Below are 25,783 nucleotides of genomic sequence, written 5' to 3'. Positions count from 1 at the left end.
GATTTATTGCAAGACATTGCAATTACTGTATACAAGTAGTGAATTGAAACAATTCCGTTCTTAGATTCAGACTGAATACTACACCGGGTTGAACTCAGCTGTCAGCTGGTTTGATTTTATTTTTTATTTAAATTTCAAATCCGTGTCAAATATACTTGAAACCGCACATCGTCCGAAGTTCTTAGTTACGAACTATTGAACAATGTTGATGATGTAGTGAGTGATTCCAAGAATAATTATTCCCCTAGCGTCACAATATTTTACAAAGCGATCTACACTTCACGAATCGCCGATGAAATCTGTCACAATTTTATACTAAAACGTAAGCAGATCAATCCCTAAGTTCAGGCAATTTAATTTTGTTTCACATTTAAATTTCAGTGCCGATTAAAAACGCCAAACGCTGCTTTGCATTTGCGAGATTATAAGCAAATCCTGTGATTTCTACATAACAGTCTATTGATTTCACTAGTGTAGTATAGGGGGAAAAGGTTATATTAGCCATGAATTCAAGCTCGTGATATTGTGCTACCTAAAACAGCATTAAACAACTAAGAAATGATGCATCTTTCATTAGCATTCATTGAAATGAATCACAAAATTATGTTAATAAAATTATAATAAAATTTAATTTTCGGGCGATCTTTAAAAAGCCTTGTTTCGAGATGAATTAGAAACAAAAAAGCTGATCCCATAGGTCAGGACAAAGTCACGCACAAAGAAAACATTCAAAAAAACAGGAGTACATTTTATTTCATACACTACTCTATATTTTTTTTTCATTAAATCCTTGAGATACCAGAATAATAGTTTTATATTCTCTCTATACACGTAAAGTGGAAGTAAAAGAAAAGAATACAGTATTTTATGAAACAGTTTTATTATACATTTACGGTTTCTCACAAAGAAAACAGTCAAATCACAACAAATTCAAATTTCTTCATTTTCCTGTAAAACTTACCTATGCAGCTAGGCAGGCATTAATACTTAAAATAAAACTAATCACATTAAAAAGGAAACGGTTGAAGATACTTTGGCTTATTCTTGCTCTCTTTTCCAACGATTCATCTTATGTCTAATTAATTCAAAGGGTGTTTCTTTCGCAGCATTAGGATACCTAGAAAGAAAAATTAGTCCAAATAATATTTTTGTTAAAATTTGTGTATTGATTAATAACTAAATAATGAATATTTATTATTATTATTATAATAACACATTTAATTAATATTACAGCAAAATTAGAATGGTACTTAATCTTACTAGGACATTTAATGAAAAATAGATATTTTTTATAACAAATAAACTCCTTTTTAAATTATCTATAACCTAGGACCATCAGTTGATTTCTACTAGTGAAAAATTAATAACATTAGAAGTACAGTAAGAGGACCAATTTTCAAAGAAAATTTTAATTAAAAAAAAATTAATAAACTGCCTTTTTTCTGTTCAATATCAATTTATATGTAGTTTTAAAAGATGTTTTTAAAGTGAAGCTTTACTGTGAAAAATCGATACAATGAATTTTATTCTAGTACTGTTCATTGATAGCCGCTACATTTTCTTATCTCTCTGGTAATTTATTGATTCCATCTCGAAAGAATGATGAACATGTAGTCGAATGTTATACTGAAAAATAACACTATTGTGCCTTTTCTCGAATTCCGACCGCTTTTGCGCAATGCCTAGATTAAGCACGTCAATTGTAGTCCATAGTGATACTCATTAATGGTTTCATCGAGTAATGCCTTCAAATCCACGTCTTAAAATTTTTGGCTGTCGCTTTTTATCTTCGCTGTCAAAATTACATTTTTTAAATGTTGAAACACTGGTTTGATGTTTCAATACTGATTGGTATGTTAAAATCGATGGGGCGTTGCCATAAACTCACATAGCATTTGGTGACCATCAGTTGCATTATTTTTTAAATTTAAAAAGGAAGATAAAAAATGTAAATCTCCCGCAAATTCAATTTATTCGGTACAAATTCAGATATTTTCAATACATTGAACAATTGTTTTGTTCATACTTGGACGAAATGACACATACCGATAAGTGAACCCTATTAGTGGAACTTCAACATGAAGTTGGTTACAAATGTACTCGATACTGTTGATTGACACTTAAAATATGTACTTTAAACATAATTAATAGGACTGATAATAAATATATAGAAATACTACAAAATTAAACAACACACATAATTAAAAAATGAGTTGTTATTTACTTACATTTCGGCAAGCGTTTGGTAAACTGTTCTGCTGGATATTTGCGGATTTTTCAACATAACTTCCTTCAATTCTCTCATAAATATAATCTTTTCCTCGGCCGCAAAATCTGGTGGATGGTTATGAGGTTTGTTAACCTTAATATCCTGAATAGATCCATCATACGGAATGACAGCTCGCGCGTGGCATCCCAACCGTTTATATTCGAGGCAACGCAAGTAACTAAAAACACGCAGTTTCATTGTTATTACAATTATCAATTAATTCATTCTCAATGACATTTTCGATAGATAAAATGGCTCTCGATAAAACAATCTCAAATTTTCATATTTCTCAGATCAGTTATAACACTGTTTCATATTATTACACTAATAATTTTAACAAAGTTCCTATTTTTTAATAGAGGACATTAAGAAAATAATTGCATCTACAAGAATTTCAAAATCAATTTAAAGGGATTTAGTAATAATATTGGGTTCTTGAATAAGTTCCCGCTATTTTTTAAATCAAAACTCAAGTTTATAGTGATTAAAGCATATACCAACAAGTAACACAGGGATACCTAAATGTTACGAAAATATAACAAACGTTTAACAAAAATAAATTTTTCACCACAGATTTGTGTAACAATCTAGTTAAAAAAATCTAAAAAGTGTTATGTGTCGATGTGGAGATTAGAAATCGGATAAAATACGATCACAAATTTAATAATAATTGTTTCGAAGAATAACATCTGCCTTGTTCTATAAAAATAGATAAATTCCTGCAGGCCCTCAAAAAGACGTCCGGAAACATGGAAAAGAAACAGCAACATAACCTCTCACAAAAAAAACCAACGAGAACTTATTAAAGATCGTTTTCAAGTGCAGTAATATAAATAATTTATAAATAATACCATTTTATTATCAGCTAAACAGTTAATAAAGATGATGATTATGTGTTTAAATAAAATGAATATGAGAAATATTTTAAAATAGAATGAATTATCTCAAAGCTAATAGACTATATTATTTATTAATAATTTAAAGAGTCTTACATCATAGGTGGATTTCCTTTCATGATATTTACATGGAACACAAATCCGTCGACGATATAACGAGGCATGTTGGCTTTACGTTTGATTTTGTGGATAAAATGATCAGGTTTGTTAGCTAAAAAAATAAAACTTATTTAACGCTCACATGATCACCTGGAGGCATAAAATAAGCAGCGTTTATGAACATATTTTGAATACAAGCTCGATGATAAAAATAAAACTTCACTAGTTTTACTCAAAATATTTTATTCGTCGTTCATTTGATAGCTTGGTAAAATATGTCATTTTCATATTAATAAACTATTAATAATACATCATTATGAATTCTAAACACAATTTTAATCATATCAATAGGATATTATATATATATATATATATATATATATATATATATATATATATATATATATATATATATATATATATATATATATATATATATATATATATATATATACATATATATATATAGTCTGAATAATTAACAGTGAAGGTATTACGTATGTGACCGTCACTAGGTTATAATTTCTTCAGTGCTGCGTTGATCCTGATTGGGAACATTAGTTTAAATATACTTTTAGCTTAATATACTTAAATATACTATTAGCTGATTTAATTCAGCTGCTACAAAATTACAAAATAGTTGGAATATATAGTCTAATTTTAATTTCAATCTGTATTTAGGACTGTTCAAAAAGTTTTATCATCACAAGAGAAAACGGAATTTTATTATTTGAAATGTGTTTCACTTGTTCCAGTGACCTCCTATCCATCCTTAAAGTGGAATATTGCTGTGATAAAACAGGGAAAAACACAATGAACTAAGTCCGGCAAATAGAATTGGCAGTACAATTCCTTCTTTTAGTTCAATTATTTTTACAATGTCTTTATGTCTACTAAGTTATTTTGAATAAAAAAATATTATTTTGTAAACTAAAACTTTTCTAGCAATATTTCATGTCCAAATGGCCAAAACAGTTTATAACCTAAGTATATAGTTTTGAAAATTATGCATGGAAACCTTTCCTTTTTTTTAACACATATCTTTTTTGGCTTTAATAATATTTCTGTTTTATTTTAATAATGTTGAATACTATATAAAAACTACTAAACAAATATTTATAATACTGAAATAGCACTGTAAAACGGCTGAGCATAATTTATGAAACTTCTAAGTATATTCTAGAATGACGGAATGCGATCGCAATTCTTGATATTGATGAGCGTTTTCTCATGATTGTGTGTACAATCTTTAATTTGAACCAGATTACCATTGGCCATTAAATGAACTTTGTAGCGACGATGATTGTCTTGGGTACAACACCAATTACTGGCTTTATTCCTGCGTCTGACCAGTAAGTTGTACTCATAGCCATTTATAATAATTATGAGATTTATCCGACATGATGTAAAATAAATCATCCCTAAAATTTTACACTAAAATCAATTTTATTAAAGCAAATATATAATTATCTTGAATAACTATTGATAACTTTTTTTAATTTCATCATTCTAGTAAATAATGGCTAATTATTTGTTATGAGAAAATAAACCTACCAGGTCTTAAGAGAAATTAAAGTTATTCCAGACAGAGCATTTCAGGTACTGCCAAAAGATATAGGAGGAATGTTAGTCTACTCACAAAAAAATAACGCTATTAAACTTAACACTCCCTATGCATATTTAATAATTTAACACTTTAACTTAATTTTAATTATATAATTAAAGGCAAATTTAATACATTTAATTAAACTTTTCAAAGGATATTCTATTACTCTAACTGTGAGCTGAGTAATCAATATCCCATAGTAATCACTTGATAAGCAGGCATAGACTTGAGGAAAACACATTTTTTGGCCAATACTAATATATCATTCAAAAAGTTCGCATTAGTCAAGAATTAGACTAAACATTATATGTAATTTTAACATTTCACTATACATAAGAAAAAGATTATTATTGTAACCTTTTTTTACCACCTGCGTCCAAAAATTCGTAAAGAAAATATCCGCTTTATGGGACAATTTTTCTCAAAGGAAAGTGCAAAAAGTTGAAATTGCGTTTGAAGAAAAAATATTATAAAAAGGACAACAGAAGGACGGATTAACAAGACCTATTAATGGAAATTAACATCACAACATAAATGATAAATGAATTCACACATGATGAATGATAAAAGTTCCAATTAAATTGCATTTTTCCGTCGGTGTAATCCAGAAAGTACTCACATGAAATTCCATTGAATACCACAAACCTTCAAAATTACGTAGGAAGCAATGTCCAATAACTCTCGCTATAGGACAGTTACGTTGTTTACTCACTGCCTATGCAATTTGTATATTTACATGGATTAATACTGATACTGATCTAATTCAAAATAAATATTAAAACCTTTAAATAATCTATATTACTTTATTCCATTGTGTTATAAATATTATTTATTTCATTATAAATCTATATGTATGGTTAATAAAATAACAAAAAATACAATATAATAATTTTAATTCATTAATATAATTACACCATATGTCATTTGAAACATGAAAATAATTAAGAACATCACATTCTTTTATCTATATGGACAAATTGTAAGTGTAAAAATGTATACATCCAAAAAAAATTAAATTTATTATTAAAACATAATGCAATCATGAACAAGATTAAAATGTATAGAAAATACGATATCTGACGTGGTTATGGCGTAGTCCTCATAAAACCAGTTTTTTGTCTAATTCTATTAATAGTTCGAACCGCCCGTGAAAAGGGCCACAATTGCTCAATTTCTGGATATCTACAACAGACCATAGAATAATTCCTTTAAATACCATTTTTAAGCACATCTCTGAAAAAACTTATTTTTAAAAACGAAACTTTTAAAAACTTGATTCTATAATGATAAGGTTTGTATGCCGTGATAAGGTTTTACTGTGAATTAATTTTGAAGCTTTTCCATAAAGCTGAAAGTGTCAAGAATTGCAGAGTATAAATGAGTAATAGACTATAAATGATACTGATAAATAACTAGAAAGTTTACTGGATAGTAGTAAATAGTAGTAAGTAGGATTCTGCCAAACCTTGCAACATGTATTCAATGTCATGTCATGTCATGTTGCAAAATCACTTTCTTTCAAGACTCGACTCAATTCTAATGACAAAATTTTACAATGTACCGTAATTTACCTATCACCTATTGTAAATTGTCCAAAATTAATTCCAAGTAAATACAGCAACAGAGTAAAATAAAGATTACTGAAAAAATTTTGCCTATGTTAAGGCAAATATTAAAAAATCTTACATTGATACAACGCTGTTGTAAACATCGATTGGCTTTCCTGGTATAGTAGCGGCAAATTCCTTCAAAGTTTTAGCAATTTCTGATCGTTTCTCCATTAAAAAGTTCGGAGGATGACTGTGCTCGCTCAAGAGCACGAAACTCTCGATGCCCTGTCCCCGTAAAATATAACCCTTTCCTCGGCAACCGGTACTACGAAATCCAGAACAACGGAAATAACTAAAAATAATATACCACCTGTTATATATCGATATTAATTACAAATGTGTATTTTAGTATTTGGAATTAATGCAAAAGAACTCGCCCATTTTAAAAACACACGAAAAGAGAAATAAAAAGTTAAGCGCATGTGAAAACATCAAGTTCGATTGTGGCAAACAACATAACAAATATTTATGCGAAAAATAAGTAAACGTTTTGGTTATGAAATTTAGTTTTTGAAGAAATGTTGGTAAGAAATTTTTAGCTATTATATTAGTTAATGAAAAAAAAATTATGGAAATATGTTTAAAACATATGGAAATATGTTTAAAAAATTATGGAAATATATAATGCAAAAAGTTAAAAACTTGTAATGTAGTGTATTATATGCCTATCATCTTTCTGAATGAAATGATGCATCATAACTTGAACAAATACACGGCTGTTGATCGTGAATATTCTTCATTAAATCTCGCAATAATTATCATCTGATCTCGCTCGCGATCAGTCACAGCTCTTCTAATATCAGGCAATATTAGTGTCCTATTTGTTAGATCACTTTCTATGAACCTGATCGAAATCATACAGAAGAAGGATTCACTTTTTCCTTCACCCACCATATTAGAGAATGTTGGTCTATTCGGCTTATTACTTCAGCAGCAGATGCCACTTTCTTCCCCTGTACTTTCTCTAACTGGATCCCGTTAAAATGTGCAACAGCTGGCGATCTGTCAGTTGATGATACTTTAGTCTTTCCTTCATTAATTCTCAAACCAAACCGCTCTGCAGTCCGAACTATATGATAAATAATGCTAGAAGCCTTGACAAAAAAACTTCGCACTCACACACGCTTCGGTAATACTACAATTTCATTAAATGATTAACATGAACATTTGTTAAACCATTTTAGTATATATAAGCATGAAAAATAGCAGGATTAACGATGTCAATTGTTGTTGTTCAGCACTGCATTATATAAAAATTCCAACCATGGCAAGATGCTTCTAAAACACCGGAATCAATATGAATAAACGTGTTATATATTTCAATTTAAGCGTCAAGTCGTACCTTGGACAGCCTCGAAAGTACTAAAGCTATAAGGACTATATGCAAAACGATCATTTGATAAACATCCTTGGCGTTATACTTTTGCATTAATCACGATAACTAAATGTGAACTGTTAATATTTGTTTGTTTAAACTTTTTGTGATTTTATATCTTACATTTTAGGACTTGATGCGCCACTATACATGCCGTAAGTATAACCGCCATAATAGGTCGATGCTCTTGTTTTACCTAAAACAAGCACTATGTTAATAAACAAAACAAAAAAAACAAAAAAGCATTATAATTTACTAGACTAGCATTTAGTGATGCTAATAGAAGGAGAGTAATTACAGCGGCTTTTCCTTTATTACCTTAGCTCAGATTCCACAGAGAAACTTAAAATAAGATATCCAACACAATAACATACGAATCTAAATGAATGCAAAAAAAACAATTATTAAACCTGTAAACCGTTTTATTATTAACAGAATATCACATATATTATTTCTCTTGAAGAGAGTTGACCCTTGCTTGAGGTCTACGGCTTTTCCCATGTACGTTATATTTTTTCAGCCAATGGTGCATCCTACCAACTACATTATTGTAAGTGTAAACTTCTTTTATTTCCGGGTACCTCAAAAATAAGTTCTTGTAATGATTTGATTTATTTAAATACTGTAATTTTTTAATATTACAATTTTGGATTGAAACTGAATCGTGAAGCCTAAACAAACTTAATTTAAGCAGTATATACGAATTGATTGAAAAAAAAACATTTTTATGTGTTCGATATATAATACTGAACTTAAAGAGAGCCACTCAAACCATGCAACCTCTCCACGTATGTAAGTGCTAGCTCACTATTTCTGCAAGATGTGCGATATCTATATCCATATTGATGTCAGATAATCATAGATGTTATATATCAGCGATATTGAAGTGATTAGATTCTTATTATTATATTAATAACGACAAAACTCTAGTTTGATTAAAATTCCGAGGCAGTATTGTTACTAATAAGTAAAGTTATAACTAAAGTGTACATTTTAATACCATGAACGTCATTCTCGTTATGTATCTATAAACCTAATTTCTCGAATAATTTTGCTAGAAGCCGCCAGTCAGTTAGCCGAATATTATCAGTAATTATTCCATATATTCTTAACCTGTTTTATAATTCTTTTATAAAAAAACCATTAACAATTTGAGTTAAATTTGCTATTACAAACACAATATTATGATGGCAATATTAAGATAGTAATATAAACAAAATGGACAAAGTGCATGTTCATACATCAGCACGTATAGTAACAGTAATTATTTCATGAAATACGATGTAAATATTTTATGCATCCAGATAACTGTACATAAGCGCACAGAATACTACAAGTAGCATAGGCAGTAATTAACAAAAACAACCAAAGAGAAAACATGGAGGTGCTTTTTTATTTTCTTAAAATCCATGTAAAATCACTATATTATTATATTATTATCTTCTTCATTACAATATGTTTGATATTACTTTGTAATAAAATATATCTTTGATTATTTGAAATATTTACGATATACTATTTTATAGAAAACAATTATTCGTATTTTTTATTGTAAATTTTAGAACTCTATAACATAAGTTTTAAAAACATTTTTATTGAAATACTTACGAACTGATAACACAATCAAATATATTTTTCGTGGACCCCGGCAAAGTTTTTACAGCTTCTTGAAGTGCCTTCAAGAACCGAACGGATTGTAACGTAAACTCATTAGACGGATGATTATGGTTTACTACACATTTATACTGATAGGGGTGTCCATCATTATCCAGATAAGCTACGTAAGAAGCTTTACAGTTAACCTCTTTGAACATAGAACATTTCAAATACCTTCAAAAATACAGTTCGAGTTTAATGAAATCAAGCATTTTGAAACTTCCTACTCACATTTTGTCTGATAGTTTTTTACAGTTTCTGTACAGGTGTCCATCACCTAAATCAATAATACCCAATCGCTTCAGGGGTATATTGGGCCTTTTGTATGCGTAAGGATTATGCCTTTTCGTCATGACTAAAATTTAGATTCATAAATGTCAAATTACAAGAACTTTTTGGAAAAGCTAATTTGGAAAGTAAAGAAAAGCATTTTTCTTCTTATTTTTATTAGATTAATAGTGGTAACTAACCAGTTTAGACTAAAAACAACAGTTTTCAAGGTAATTTCCTACAATTTTACGTCTAAGAAGCAATGTGGATACATCAAACACTGCTGTTGTATAATACTGCATTACATTATAATATATAAATACTAAAACTAAATGTATGTCCTTTGTTAATTCTTGTTTATAGTTCACATTAGTTATAAAATATTCTAATTAATACCAAGATGATGAAACAATAAACAAAATGTTCTTAATAGACAATAAAAAGAAAAAAATATTTATTTTATATCACAAAAAAAATGGAAAAATAATTAATTTAAAAAATTAAATAATCCCTATTTAATAATATTAGTTCGCTTCTTGTAGTATTGGTACAATGTGCTCAGCACAAGATTAAAAATTCTCCAATATTTCCACGAATATTCTATTCAATATGCAATATAATATTTTAGCAATATAATTTTTATACGGCTGCTAGCTCTGGATACTATTAATCGTTTAATCGTGATTCCCTCCTAGATCATATAAAAATAATAAAATTATTCAATTAGAGTACGAAAAAAACATTCGAAGGGCAAATCCAATGACATATTTATCGAAAGATTTTTTCAGACTTTTGCGCAACCCTCTAGTATATGGGTGAAGGATCCTACGAACAGTACCTAATAGAAAAGACATAAATTAAGATTAAGAAGAAAACGATTTCAAAAATGGAAGACTGGCAGTACCAAGGCTATAAAATAATAGTAATAATAATAATAGAGCTTAAAATAATTTTGGATATTTCGATTCGAGATTGTATTATAAACAAAGTTATCTGATTAGGGCACAGCAACAAAAATATAATCGAAGAACAGATCCAAAGACATTTATTGAGTGAAGAGTTTATTGGCACTTTTGACTGAAGAATGCTACGTTCAGCATCAACAATTAAGAAGAAATAGATTTTGAAGAATAAAAGGTCAACACTGCCGAAGGAACGGCTGCGACAGCGACCGTGAAAGTTTGTGAAAAATGTTCGCAGCGGCAACAATAGCGTATTAATTAAGAAGCTATCGGTCTCTATAAAATGTATGCTCTCCCCTTTATAAAAAAAAATAAATATCGATTACACCCGATCGAATAAATAGAGTGGGAGGCCACCAAATCCTATTTCATAAAATTATGTAGATACAGCAGAACCAATTTAAAAACATTATTCAACATCATTAATCAGATATATTCAACACCCATACACATTACAACCCCATTCCATAAAAAAATATTAAGACTCCTTCCTTAACATGGTAACCCTTTTGATTGATCATTGGTGGTTCTATAAGTATATAGTTCTATATATATTCAGTGGTTCTATAAGTTTAAATATGGACCTTCTTTTGATATATTTGTGTCATCTAACGAATTCAAATAGATTCACAATACAATTTTGACATAAAACGATAATGTTTAATAAACACAAAGGATAATTTTCCTCCATTTTTAGAAATACTTATTATTGCACAGAAATACAAATTATGAAATCTACTATAGTAATCATTAACTACTGCAACTGAATGTTCACCAGTCAAAATAGCAAAAAGAAATCAAGAACGAATGCTTGGCATTTATTTTGAAACATAATCTTGAAATAAATATAAAACGTATGATCTATTTACAAACTAAATCATATTTTTTCAAATCTTTTAAACCAAAAAACCCAAATCAGACCTTCAATTTCTAATTATAACGAATTCATTTGGTTGTTCACTCATTAATTTTACATATGAATCTAACAATGAGGACAACATTGATAATATACACAAATTATTCTCTAATATAATGTTAGATAATCTACAACGAGTTTAGTTTTGAACGGTAATATGCACCTGACGTTAGCTAGTATAATCACACCTACCAGTGAAATTGGAGGCAGAGCTTTAACTCTAACAAATCTCGGAAACAATGAAATAATATTCTTTGCTCTTTGTTGAAGTATATTACAAGCTCATCATCTTGCAACGCAAATGACAGATTTGGGTCTTTGCTAATCGGACATTATTAAATTTTGTTAATTAGAATAGTGGATTTTTTTGAAATATTAAACGAGTATCATTGCAGATACATGCTGTTTTTTGTATTAGATAATTCAGACTTAATGGTTTCAACAAAATGATGCAACGTACGATCTAACATATTAATGCTGCTAACAATGCCGCCAATTGTTTTACAGAAACGTTATTTGGTTCAAACTAAAGAAAATATTTATATAATAATTAACTTGACTACCAAATAACAGTTGGAATGGGAAAATTATTTTTCGTTCAGTAACTAAAGTAAAAATAAATCATTTTATTGTCTTCATGCCACCAATCAAAAGATTATTCAGCAATATTAAAACTGGACTTACAAATAAATTACTCCTACAAATGAATTCTTAAATTAATTGTCCATTTATACGATAAAGAATAAAACCTACTGATCTGTAAAAAATACATTTATTTTAATAAGTTATAATTTGGGATCCTTCCTCCATCTATGAAGAGTCGATTTAATGGAGGGAAATGAAATTTCCATAGCGCTTACAGGAAAACTGAAAATAAAAACATATTTCTTCATGGCTGCAACCTCATTTTATAATGCATATAAAACCAAATGCGCAGAATCGAAAGCACACAGGACTGTATTGATTCTTCATATTATAACCAGAAGTTTTACATATTTGCCACTATCCTATTCTGTTCAATTTATACAACGTAAAACAAACAATAATAAAAATAATTAACTACTTGATTTTCATAAGGTAATTTTTACCCGATCACACATGTTTGAAGAATATTTATTTAATTTATTGCTACTAATTAACTGATAAAAAAAGTTTTAACTAAATAATTATTGCAACTTTATGACAATAAATCAATTCACAGGAAAAAAGTTCATAATTTATTAATAATATTATTATGAATCCTTCCATATTACACAACGATACGGAACATAAGGTTGGGGAAAAAGTTCAATTTCAATTCCAAAACATTTAATTTAAAAAAATGTTTTCCAAAAAATCATATTACTTGGATAAAAGTTAAAGCGATTTGAAAACTGACTACCACAAGGTCATTTTCGACATATTTTGCTTCCGAAGAGAGAACACTAATGGAAAAGCGTGTGGTCTTTAAGTGGAGAATTGCGCCATAATTAATTTACTTTCCTTTCGCTTCGAAAACTTCACCGCTAATGACAAACCTCACACTGGACAGCGACGACTCATTGAAAAATTTAATGCATATTCGATCTTACGCCATTCGCTTTGTTACCGAAGAAACCGTCGACCATAAAACAATTTCGAATGTTCTACATAAGACGATATCAAATGAAACTCGATACTTAAGTTCCACATGAGCAAACTGATGTTTCCATTCATGAATGGCCATGAGTTTTGAGAACTGAAGTACTATAGTAACGTGATGCTAAATACTTAAAGGAATCGGCAAGGAAATGATCATGAGCTGCTCGAATCTTAGCAAATTATTAATCACACATTTTACCGACAATAGGTTTGAAAAATGGGCCATTAAAAAAGCGGCCAGAATTGATCAATAACAAGAGCATTGTCTCACATCGAAACAATACTAGACCACAAAAATGTTTGAGAACAAAATTAGTATATTGGCTAGGAAATTTTTATCCATCCACCGTTTAGTACGGATCTCATTTGGTTACCATTTGTCCGTCTCTTTTAAGTGAAGCCAGAAAGTTCGGCGGAACAATGGATTTACCAAAATATTACAGTTTTGTTTCAAATTTATAAGAATAGATTAAAATAACCTTGAAAAATATGAAAAAAGGGGTAATACTTTTTCCCTAACCCATTATATACATCATCTGTTTTTTCCACCTGTACTTACTTTTCTGCAACAGTCTCGTAAACCTTTTTCATTGTAGCTGTCTCCATAGTGCGCACCGCACTTTTCAGCGCCGTTAAAAAAGTGAGCCGTTCCATAGCCCACATATCAGGTGGATGATTGTGAGCCTGCGTCACCCGTAAATTATCTACATCATTACTTAGAGGAATTGTTGCTCTCTCTCGACAGCCAGTTCTACGAAACTCGGCACAAGACAAATATCTATGAAGAATAGTCTCAAGTTCTTTTATATTAAACATGAACTAATACATCGTCTGAAACATTACCCATGTATTTTTAGAAACGATTTTAAGAAAACATTTTGATTAAACAAAAAAAAAAAAATATATATATATATATATACATATATTGAACGATACTTTTATATTGTGCTACATAGATCCTAATCCTATCTATAACAACATTCGGTTGGATAAGCTTCAATGATAAAAACATGTAAATATTAGCTTCGATAATAGTAATATTAATACAACTGACAGGGAAAACTTTTATCTCTTAAGGCAAACAATACAAGAATGTTATTTAATATTATATTAACGATTGAAAATTGGTGTCGGTGCATGTAGCATGTGGTTTTCTCGACGTGAAAGTTCTATTCGAACTAGCTTCATAATTAATTACTACTTAAAACTTACTAAATCCTAGTAGCGATGAAATTAAATTTAATGGTATTAATTAGAACTAATTAACTAACCAAAAATCAATCATTGAATCAATAAATTAATTAATCTTTAAAAAAAATTATAAGAAACACATAAGTGTAAAAAGATGATGTAAAGATGAGTAAGAAACGAACATTCTACGTGTAAACTACATACAAAGACCGTTATGGTACGATACTGAACCCACTAGGCAGGTAGAAAGTGTAACACTGACTAATGTCCCCATCACAAAGACCTACAATCTAGTTATCAAAATCTAGATAAGTAATATCTAGAAAGATATCAAAATTTATGGAACAAGACTTATGGAAGTAACAAAAAAGTACATCCACTGTTGTACAGTATTTGAGAAAAAAAACAGAATTATGTGCTGACAAAGCATTTAATTCTATTTATAATATCAAAAGATATGTTAAAAGATGTGTCTTAAAGAACCCGTTTGAGATGTGCGTCAATAAACAATTATTGATATTAATCCAACCTAAACCTTTATATACAAGTCATTGAATATGAACTTTACACGGAAAAGAAAACTAGAAAGAGATCATGAAAAGATTATGCACTAAGATTACTTCATATTGTATTGCTTAATAAGCAATTTTTGTTAATTACTATAAAGCTCAAGCTACAAGTTTTAAAATCAATATGCATATGCTTTATAGCAATAATTTTAAAAAATTAAAGGATAAAAATATATGGTTCTTGCTTAGAATCCTTTAATACTGATAAACATTGCAAAAAATCACACCCACCAAACGGCAATTCTTTATAAAAATATGAAACCAATTTCATAACGAAAGAAAGGTCAGCTAATAACACTCGAATAGATTAGGCGGGAAGGTTTCCAAATCAACAGGAATCTAGAAAATGTAATTCAGAATCTGTACAGAAAGATAGGCAGGAAATTAAAACTATTGAAGCATCATTAAACATTTAATGTATATAAAAAAAATATCTGCTACGGAGTGGTGTTCGTGAAGTAAAAATGCCTGACATGTGAACACAAATGTAAAAAAGTCAGTTATCAAATAAAAAGCTACGCGTATGAAAAGACATGTGACTGAACAAAACCGTAAAAACAACCATCCAAAAAATTAGTTTGTCATGTTAATTATGAAGTAGAATTTACTTAAGTATTTAAAATAAAGTAATGATTGATCTTGAAAGTAAAATATATGAGGTAATTACTCAATAAATAACTATGTAATATAAATAAAATATTACCAAACAATATAACCACCACAAATTTGCAAAAATTTTAAATACGTAGAATATCAAATTACTATCGGGACAATCTTTTATCACGAACCCAATAAAACTTAATAGTATAAAGTTTAGTGTAATGCTTCTGACGATATTCATGTAACTTAATCAATTACCGTAAAGGTGACGACCCAGTAACAACATTATTATGATAAACAAATCCTCCAAAAACATATTGCAATTTGCTGGTCAATCTGTGCGTCTTGTATCGTAAAACGGCAGGTTTTTCATCAACTTCTTCCCGTTTCTTTACAATCATTACTTGAAAATCTACCAAAATGAGAGCTATTAAAATCATACTAAGCTTTTTCTACCGAGGCAGGACATACTTGCGGTTTTCATAATTTCGTAGTTATCATAATTAAAACTAGAAAACACTTCGTTTAAAAGAATTATATAATTAATTCAACATTCAAACGATAAAACTGTACTATTATAAGGTACTTGCAAGTATTCTGATCGGCAATATCTATTTATAAAAATGCAGAGTGATATGGCATGATTATGGCATATGGTATCAGTTATTCAATGTATAGACACGCTAATCATAGAATGCACAAAGTTGCACGTAAGAATTCACTACTTTTATTTTATTTGAAGAAATCCACTGTCGAAGCCCATCAAACACTTTAGAAGCTTATGGTGATAAAATGATTTCGATGTCAATAATTTACTTTGAATGAAAATGTTACTGCAGATTCTTACCGATGCCAATTGAACAAACTGAACGGCGTATTGTTGCAAAAAAAAACACTACTAGAAAGAAACCAAGAACGGATGCAAAGACGCAGGTACCCTCTTGTGTGACATCGCTCGCAACATTGTGGCAAGAGTTATAAAGGATACATTCTTGCAGATCAAGTGGGAAGATCTGGCGTAGCCAGCGTACTCACCAGACACGCTGGCACATGGTCTTAAAATGCTGAAAATGTACGAAAATCGATGAATATAGGACCGCTGTAAAATCTACATTATTCTTTCGACATGGTATCACCACGTTGCCAGAAACTTGGAATGGAAAATATATTAATTGATATATATGACATTTTTATCATTAAGAGAATTTTTAAGTGAAAATATCAGATTACATACAAACACCTGCACTTATATTAAATCTAAACAATCCAGCTTAAGGATATCAAAGCACTCATTTACTATACTGAACTCGTTGACATAACATTTAAATATAGAAAAATGACATTTACAAAGACATGAAAAAAGCGTTTTCCAAATAAAACGAAGATTATTTAACTCTTTGTAGTATACTTGTTTAGATTATAATGAATCAATCATTAATAGATCCACGAAATTATGAAACAGTAATAAAGTAGACAGAGAAAATGTTTCAAATAAATATATTAAACAGAATATCAGTGTATCACAGAGTGATTATATATCAATTCACTTCAGGGCACCTTTCTTCGCTTGAAGTCTCCAACGACGCATTGAAGGGGAAAGCTTTAGGTAGGAATAAAACTGCTTGGCATCAGGATACCTGAAAGAAAGCTATCCTTTAACTTTAAATTTTCAATCAGGGTACATTGAGGGTTTCCGAATTTACAAATATGTATTAACAAAAATGAGCCTTTTTGTTGAAAACTACTAACTTAAAATTATCAGCATATAGATAATTTTTAAAATATTTAAATACTAAATAATGATAAATCAAAATAAATATCTTTCTTTAAAGATAATAAAATATGGCTTATGCCCTCAATGTACATAATAAAACTTCATCTAAAACAACTAAACTACATTTGGCCTTTTTTAGTATAATACCTATACAACATACTACATTTACTTAATTATTTACATTACATAGGTACTCACACTTCAACAGCCAAGTTATAGATATCCCTCAAGGTAGTTTGATGACCCCCTTTCAGTATAAACTGCTTGATGAATCTGACAAACTCCACCTTCTTATCAGCCTCCAGTTTTGGTGGATGATTGTGAGGAATGGTCAACACCAAGTCGTCCAAACTTCCACCGTCGGGTAGAGATGCCCTAGCCTTACAAACTAGATGTTTGTATTCAGAGCATGTATAATACCTGAGTTGGAAACAGTACCTCAAAGGAATTGTTTAGAAGTCATCAAGAAAACTTCTTGGTCAAACAAAGCAAACTAAATCATGAAAGATCTGACTAAATATTCCGAATTTCATCAAATACATTAATATCACTATTAACAAAAACCAACTAAAGTAAATGGTCTTTATAATAATATCAATATGTTTGGTGAAACAGGATGCTGGTAACATGTTGAAACCAAAATTATTATTAATGTAAACAAAAAAATCTAATAAATCCGCTTATCAAATTATTTTGTAGGACGACCCAATGTCGCAGCCTGTAATAATTGGATCTCCTATTACTCAAATTATGATGCATAATGTTAAATACAATGAAGGCAAGTATACAATATGTAGTATGCAATGTATCTTAAATTAATACAAACATTATAAAAACATCCTAATAATAGACAAAGGAAAGAAATATATGGATGATTTGAACCTATCTTACCTCACAGACCTATTAGAATTATAGGAATTTTGATGATAAGTAAATCCATTGACAACCAGCCTTCTACATACATCTCTGGCGCGCCCTGTAGAGAATTAATAATAAAACTTTTTTTTATTTTCATCAACGATTCTACGACAAGTATCCCATATATGAAAACTATATTAAAATATTAGAAACCCAGGATAGCAAAAAAAACAATCCTTATAGTAATATTTATTAAAAAGTTATATTCAATTAACATGTATTAATAGAAACAAAAATATTTACCTGAAATCACTTTTTACATATATATAATATAAAATATACATATATATGTATATATATAGAAGCTTAATATCTTTTTATAACTTTTTGAGTAAAATGTCAGAACCATAAAAAATCGCCAACAACAAAGCATCGTTGACAATGTAGGAAGGCTCTGAAATCATCAAAAAGTATAAAAACATGAAAATTGCATCTTTATACAAAATCACTAAAACAGAAATCACCAAGGACTGGTCATTTCAACCCTTCCACACAGTACACCATCTTCATTATCAAAGTAATAAGGAAGATATAGACTTGTTGATAATAAAACAAGTGAATTATCAAAGAATAATTCAGAAAAACTTATACTAATCCACCATATCCTCTTGCCAAAGTGGACAAGTACACCAATATATATTAAAAACACTTTGCCGGTCGCACATACAGTTGCAACATAATTATCATGATTAAGATAACTGTTACACTGTTTTCACTGCATGATCTTTATATTATTACCCCTAATATTTTGCTTAATAAATGTGGCTTTTACACTTCATATTTATGTCCGGTATGACAAGTATGTGACACATACATACATACATACATAAAGACATTATCAAACAGGATGTTATAATGTATAAAACATTTTTTCATAAAATGGAATAATATTGATTAGCACGATTTTGACACAAAAATATACCAAAATCATCCCTTTCCTACGAAATTCAGAACCTGTAAACATATTTGAAAAGTGGCGCACACGCAGTTGTGTAGACGAAGCCACATAAGTGACAGCGACCGGCAAAGTGTTACAATTGTTATTTGTCGTACAATCGCAAAAATCATAAAAATCCACCCCAAATTTTACTTGACTTAAAGTTCACACTATATGCATGGTATATTTTTGATGTTTAGCTATGAACATCCGCTACATTTATCACACTCGTCAAGTAAAATCAAGGAACTTCTGGCAATATGTAACTGTTGTAAATTAAATAAAACAGCAATAATCTACTACTAAAGTGAACATACATTGAGCTAAATTCATATGTGGTAAAATATCAATTCTTTTATCAACTGATAATCAGAATTTAATTTATTGTCTTTACATTTACTAATATGTTGTTAAATTTACAGCAATTGACAGAAGAAATAGTGTTCTTAACGTTTCAGACTTACTTATTACATTGTTTTACCCCTTAGGTAATATGAGCTTGATTAAAACAAAATTTGACCAAAATCTCTTTCTGATAATAATAAATTATTAATATGGTATTTGTAAAACAATTGTAACATTATTTAAAGCTATATTTAACAAAACTATTCCAATGCTTGTAAAAAAATCTTGTGATCCTAAAAAGCTGATTAATACTGATTAGATGAACAAAATTAATATTTCAAGAATAGAAAATTGAAATTTTGTACATTAACAACCTGTGTGACAAGAAATTCTAGGATTCTAATGTATTTTAGGACTGCATATTATAACTGCATATCAAATTTGAAAAATGTCCAAAGTAAAGACATCTTTCAAAATGAAATAAATGCAGTAACTATAAAGACTCTTCATTATTCCAAATTCAAGCTAAATATTTTATTACCTAATTATAGAAGTTAATAACTCCGTTGCACTTCGTACAGAAAAAAATTGCTATAATAAAAATATATATTTATGCTATTCCCTGCATCAAATATAAATTTTCAACAAACTTTACCACTTGCCTAAATAAGTGAAGTATTAAATGGACAGACAATAAAGCTAGTTGAAAATACACAATAGGCCTTACCACAATAAGTAATTTGTTAAAATTGTTAAAAGTTAAAAATATAAAACTTGCTGCAAATCAAATATAATACATAATATAACATAATTAATAATCAAAGCATGATATTTTACCACACAGTTACACATCCAGAAGTTGGGCATAAATATGTGACAGGCAAAAAACACCTACCTTGTCCTTCTGCAGCGCCATCAGTACTTGTTCCAGCCTGGGGTTCTTCGCCTTCCATCATCGAATAATCCTCAGTGTCATCAACAGCCGTGTCCTCTAGTGTATCATCGCCAAAGTTTTCATCGCCGGTATCGTCGGGTATCGTTACAGATTGATTTTGATCATAGGGTTCCATTTTGAATTGTACCGGTTGAGAACTGTTATCTGATAACGTTGTGCCAGGTTCAGTTTTAGTGAGGGGTTGTGACGGTGGTGCAGCAGATTGCGAATCGTTCGATGAGACGCTTAGTCGAGGACGTTTCGTCGACGTCGTGGTGACTATGGGATTAGGCAGTGGCTTTTTCGGTCTGGAGGCTGGTTTGTAAGTCTCCTCTGAATGTCGATTGAAAGATCTCTCTTGAGGTTGTTCGGGTTCAACATCAGTCGATCCCTAAAACAAACAATAAACATAAATATTAAAACCATATCATAAGATGAACCAATTTACTTAAATAAAAGCACATTTCGTCGTAACTACGACATATATATATATAATAACAATCAGTCAGCTGTGAAAATAAATATATATATATATATATATATATATATATATATACATACTAACTAAAAATGTCATAAAACCCATTCAAATAAAAATTGCGGGAAAATTTGCCAGTCCTGCTCTGAACCAAACCGACGCCATCGTCTACCAACCTCCCCTTCGATATCAGAATGGACCCGTTCCCGCTAATTATAATAAAAAAAATCCCAATAATAAAACAAAAATACATATATAAATTATATCTACTTACATTACCATCTCCAGTAAGCCCTTTTATCTGTAAGGCCTCCGCAGTCTTGATAAATGTAGTTAAGTTGTCCTGACTAACTTGCACCTCGCCCTGGTACATAAATTGTAGTAAATCGCTTATCGCCACATAACTAACGTCTTTCATAAAAACTATCGGATGCTGACACGGATTCGACTTGAACAGTTCTTTAAAATATGGACTGCATACCGACAGTACCATTTTATGCGCCTTCAACAATTTACCCTCAACCGCTAACGTAACATCCACTAAATCCTCGTTTTCCAGCAACGAGTTCATACCCGAACTCATATTCTTGTGAAAATTGTCCCAACATAATGAAAACTGTTCCGACGCCATGGTCGGCTCTAAAAAAGTAATTAAAATTAATACGGCATTATGGCGACCGGCGTCCATAGAACACCCAACCTTTTAATTTTCAGTAATAACAAAAGGAAAACCATACTCACCTACTTATAAACGCTCTTCTTCTAGTAAACAGTTTATTTCACAACACCCGCGAATAAATTGCAAAATTAATAAAGATATATAACTTTCAAAATATATCTACCAACAGCACTATGGCACCACATTCAGGACCTCCCTGAGAACTTACAGAAAATGGACGCAAACTGTGATTGCTAGGACGCACAGGAAACGGAAATACATAATTTGGGGATTTTAATTTTAAGAACCAACTAATATATTTACTAAAATTCAAAACTAATAAAATGTAAAATGTATTTTAAAATTATGCAATAAGTACATTAATGAATTATTGAACCCTGGAAAATTACACTACACAATGAATTATTTTTTGTTTAAATACCATATGAAAACTTTTATACCACCTTAAATGTTGGTAGTATTTATTCAGCGCAGACGCTGGAATATAATCAATCACTTTTTGCGTCTGCGCTTTTGAACATAAACAAATGGATTCTATTTGGAGGATATTTTCCCGCTAAATAATGCCTACGTATGAAATGCTTTTGAGATACAGTTATCTATTATGGACAACGATAATCGGCTAGATCGCTTTTTAAATTTAGGAAAAGCTGGAGAAGGCACATATGGAGTCGTTTATAAGGCGAAAAATAAAGTAACTGGCAAGAAGGTCGCTCTGAAGAAAATCAAACTGCAAAAGTAAGTACAACTTATATTGTATTTACTTATTTACTAATTTTATGACTTAAATGTTCAAAATAGAAGCTAAATATATAACGTCTCTCATTAATTCAGTAAAACTATACCACTTCAAGAAGTAAACTTTTAATAATATTCAGGCTTTGCATGACTTAAATATAGCATCATTACCATCATTTAACACACTAACACTGTAATGGAAGGAGCTGAATCTGTAGGTGCTTACGGTGATATAGACTCGTAGCACCACATGATTCAGCTTATTCTGTTACATTCATTCATCCAGTGCATTATTGTTTATACAAATACGTAAGTATAATGACCAAATCTAAGTTAATCTTCAAGTAACCCCTTTATAATGTGTTATTGTATTTGAATTTTATAGATTTTACAATAAAGGATGTTCAGAAGGGGTTCCATCAACAGCGATGAGAGAAATAACTTTATTAAAGGGAGTTCGACATTCATCTATTGTAGAATTATTAGATGTTATGTACACAACTGACAAACTGTACCTGGTTTTTGAATATCTAGAGCTTGACTTAAAGAGGTATATGGATAACTGTAAATATCCATTAGAAGAAGAACTAACTAAAGTATTTAGTCTTATTTATATGTTATAACAAAATTATATTGCTTTCACTTTTAGAACTATATGAAGCAACTGTTGGATGCAATGGAATATTTACATTGTCATAGAATACTTCATCGAGACCTTAAACCTCAAAATCTGCTAGTTGATAAAGAAGGTCATATTAAATTAGCTGATTTTGGCTTATCACGGTCATTTTCATTGCCAACAAAGACTTACACTCATGAAGTTGTAACAATGTGGTATCGGGCACCAGAATTATTATTAGGTGAAAAAATGTATTGTACAGGCATAGATATATGGAGTTTAGGCTGTGTTATGGCAGAAATGGTAATTATACAGTTAACCCTATTTATAAATATAGTTTAGTTTTTTCTTTTCCAGTTATTGAAGCGAGCAATATTTCCAGGAGACTCTGAAATTGACCAATTATACAAAATATTTAGGATATTAGGAACTCCCACGGAACAGACCTGGGAAGGGGTCACCCTCTTACCTGACTACAAAGCAGCATTTCCCAAGTGGTCAGGAAAGTCTCTTGCAGATATTATTAATTTCAACAACAGTGCAGAGGAAGCCTTGTTAAAGGTAAGATTGATTATCTTTTAATTATTATTAAATGTTTATTAAAAATATTATTTTTAGAGCATGTTAACATATGATCCAGCAAAAAGAAAAACTGCTAGAGAATTACTTAAATCAAACTACCTCAAGACTGCCAGGCTAACAACGCCAGATCTTACAGCTTTTCCGACAGAAGAACCACCTGAAGCTGAAGCTGGTCCTAGCTAGAAAAAAATTAAATTTATTTATAACCCAGATTGTATTTTTAGAAACTATATTTTTTACATTTGACTGTTTTAGTATTAATAAAATAAACATTTTTGAAAAATCCTGGGTATATTTCAGTAGTTATTAATTTGAATACAATGGAAAGTGTTTCATATAAACAGGTCCACTTTTTTTATCAATTACATCTTACACTAGATATGCCTAGTACAATTTTAATTTACAAATTAATTTATTACTATTGTATTTGCATTAATACACAAGCAAGGGAAGTATGGGATTAACACATAAGTAAGTTTCCCAAATTAAAATAAATCTAGTATACTTAAGCTAAATTTAACAACCGTATTTTATATTTTACGGTGAAATTGATTTGGTCAGTCTTTTGGTTACGTAGTGATAATCATGGATAAGGTTTTTGTCATTTCGTCGCAAAGCAAAATCTTCGAACGCCTTTTCAACAACCGCTGTTACTCTGTGAATTTCGTCGATTGTTGTGTGGTGATTTCGAAATCCAAATTGGAAATTTAGTTTTTCTATAAGTGGTTTAATACATTTAAATATCAGTTTCTCAGATAATTTTGATATCGCAGGTAATAGTGAAATAGGCCGATAAGATCCAACTTGTTCTGCCAGTCTGTCAGTTTTTTAAGCATAATTATTGGAGCAACCTTAAGACCTTACAGAACATTCTTCAATCTTAAACAGGCATTGAATTTATATGTCAACATGACTGTTGCTTTTCGTGGCAACTTTTTTAATAGCCCAGATGAAATATCATCAATTCCAGGAGCCTTTTTAAGATTGAGGTTGTTTTCAATTTTTGTAGAAATTCTAATGAAGAAATCAGATTTTCAGTTACATCCGGCTGATAAACATGATTTATATCTATTGTAGATTCTGTATCAATCGGTTGCAATACGTTAATTATGAATTTGTTTGTTATTTTGGCATTTGCTGCTCAAGATCGTCTATGCTGTTTTACATTTAAACTGATTTGTTCTTACATTATAAGTGTAAACGTATCCCAGTTAGTAATTTGTCAATAATATTAGGCCTCTTTGTTTTTTTTTCAGTTCTCACGCCTAGTGTTAACAATAGTGGAGTGTGATCAGATGATAATGCCCACAGGCTTTCGATTTGTATTTGATTTAATGAGATGCCTTTGGATATTGAAAAAAAAATTAAAAGATTTTTCTAAAAAAATTTTCGATATATTATTTATTAAAGTTTGATACTTTATTACTGTCTGTGGACCAGTAACTGGGTTCGCACCCTGAATCATAGTTACAATTTGTTATATTAATTGCTGCGATTAATTCGTTTCCTTTTCTAGGTGTTATTAAACGTGAACCCCAGGCTGTGTGTGTAGCATTAAACTTCCCTCTAATAATAAACCTTGAGTCTAATTTTAAAAATAAGCAGATGTATTGTTAATAAGTTATATTGTATCTTGGTGGACAGTATATAGTTAATATATTTATTTAGCACCATTGATCTAAATGTTAACTATAGTAGTTTGTATTTCTTCTTTTTTTTATCTCGTCTGATTGGAAATGCTGCATATATTTTTTAAAAATTAGAGCTGTTCCTTGAGCTAAACCTTGAGCAGCACCGTATTTTAATATATTTTATTAGAAGAAACGCGACCAAAACTGTCGACTGTCGACCGAAAAAACAATCATTGAAGCTATTAGTACCTCTTTTGTTAAAGAATGATTTGCAATTTCTGTAGAGATATATAGGTCTGGTTTATCCACTTTAAAACGTTCAAACATATTTTCGATATTTATATATGTATATTTAAATAGATGTGATTATACAATATTGAAGATTGTGATCAACAAATAATATTTTTGTAACACTGATCCAATTGATTTTTTATTTGTAAAATTGGTGCCCGTTCCTAGTAACTTTGTGGAAATTTTACATATAATTCAAACTATAACTGTCAATCGGT

General features: G+C 29.9%; 3 protein-coding genes across 52 annotated transcripts in view; 1 reads left to right on the top strand and 2 right to left on the bottom strand.

The window, feature by feature from the left end:
* Positions 1–21,936, bottom strand: part of LOC143191191 (uncharacterized) — a 253,012-nt gene extending 231,076 nt beyond the window's left edge. For 46 of the 50 annotated variants that reach the window (XM_076396056.1, XM_076396028.1, XM_076396033.1 and 43 more), the window contains exons 1-3: positions 21,767–21,936; positions 21,300–21,664; positions 20,509–20,938 (exon numbers count right to left, since the gene is read on the bottom strand). In XM_076396056.1, the coding sequence (XP_076252171.1) occupies positions 20,509–20,938; positions 21,300–21,656 (787 nt within the window). In that variant the 5' untranslated portion in view covers positions 21,657–21,664; positions 21,767–21,936. Of the gene's footprint in view, positions 1–863; positions 1,118–2,228; positions 2,448–3,261; positions 3,377–8,256; positions 8,437–9,463; positions 9,686–9,742; positions 9,867–17,120; positions 17,288–17,611; positions 17,834–18,304; positions 18,390–20,508; positions 20,939–21,299; positions 21,665–21,766 lie in introns of those variants that run through there. The other 4 variants (XM_076396013.1, XM_076396011.1, XM_076396017.1 and 1 more) reach the window with 4 other exon arrangements.
* Positions 5,747–8,027, bottom strand: LOC143192008 (uncharacterized). Its single transcript, XM_076397467.1, has 4 exons — positions 7,979–8,027; positions 7,372–7,594; positions 6,557–6,772; positions 5,747–6,052 (listed from the first exon to the last, which is right to left on the bottom strand). The coding sequence occupies exons 1-4, from the start codon at positions 8,025–8,027 to the stop codon at positions 5,956–5,958; spliced, it is 585 nt and encodes a 194-aa protein (XP_076253582.1). The 3' UTR covers positions 5,747–5,955.
* A 271-nt stretch (positions 21,937–22,207) lies between the features above and the next one.
* Positions 22,208–23,926, top strand: LOC143191196 (cyclin-dependent kinase 2). The gene is made up of 5 exons (XM_076396062.1): positions 22,208–22,442; positions 22,828–23,038; positions 23,092–23,364; positions 23,419–23,622; positions 23,680–23,926. The coding sequence occupies exons 1-5, from the start codon at positions 22,309–22,311 to the stop codon at positions 23,824–23,826; spliced, it is 969 nt and encodes a 322-aa protein (XP_076252177.1). The 5' UTR covers positions 22,208–22,308; the 3' UTR covers positions 23,827–23,926.
* The last annotated feature ends 1,857 nt before the right edge of the window (positions 23,927–25,783 follow it).

Source organism: Rhynchophorus ferrugineus, unplaced genomic scaffold (assembly GCF_030347505.1).
Source record: "Rhynchophorus ferrugineus isolate W39M unplaced genomic scaffold, kcgeb_rfMv2 rfM2, whole genome shotgun sequence".
Classification (NCBI taxonomy): domain Eukaryota; kingdom Metazoa; phylum Arthropoda; class Insecta; order Coleoptera; family Curculionidae; genus Rhynchophorus; species Rhynchophorus ferrugineus.
The sequence above is the reverse complement of the archived record's forward strand: the minus strand, read 5'-3'. Positions and strand labels throughout refer to the sequence as shown.

Excerpts from the sequence above, each read along its gene's own strand:
- LOC143191196 (XM_076396062.1), top strand. The coding sequence starts at position 22,309 with ATGGACAACGATAATCGGCTAGATCGCTTTTTAAATTTAGGAAAAGCT. Across the intron at positions 23,365-23,418 it reads GCTGTGTTATGGCAGAAATG|TTATTGAAGCGAGCAATATT; the intron begins GTAATTATACAG and ends TTTCTTTTCCAG. Across the intron at positions 23,623-23,679 it reads CAGAGGAAGCCTTGTTAAAG|AGCATGTTAACATATGATCC; the intron begins GTAAGATTGATT and ends TATTATTTTTAG.
- LOC143192008 (XM_076397467.1), bottom strand. The coding sequence starts at position 8,027 with ATGGCGGTTATACTTACGGCATGTATAGTGGCGCATCAAGTCCTAAAA. Across the intron at positions 6,773-7,371 it reads GACCAACATTCTCTAATATG|TTATTTCCGTTGTTCTGGAT; the intron begins GTGGGTGAAGGA and ends TATTATTTTTAG. Across the intron at positions 6,053-6,556 it reads TACAACAGCGTTGTATCAAT|ATATCCAGAAATTGAGCAAT; the intron begins GTAAGATTTTTT and ends GGTCTGTTGTAG.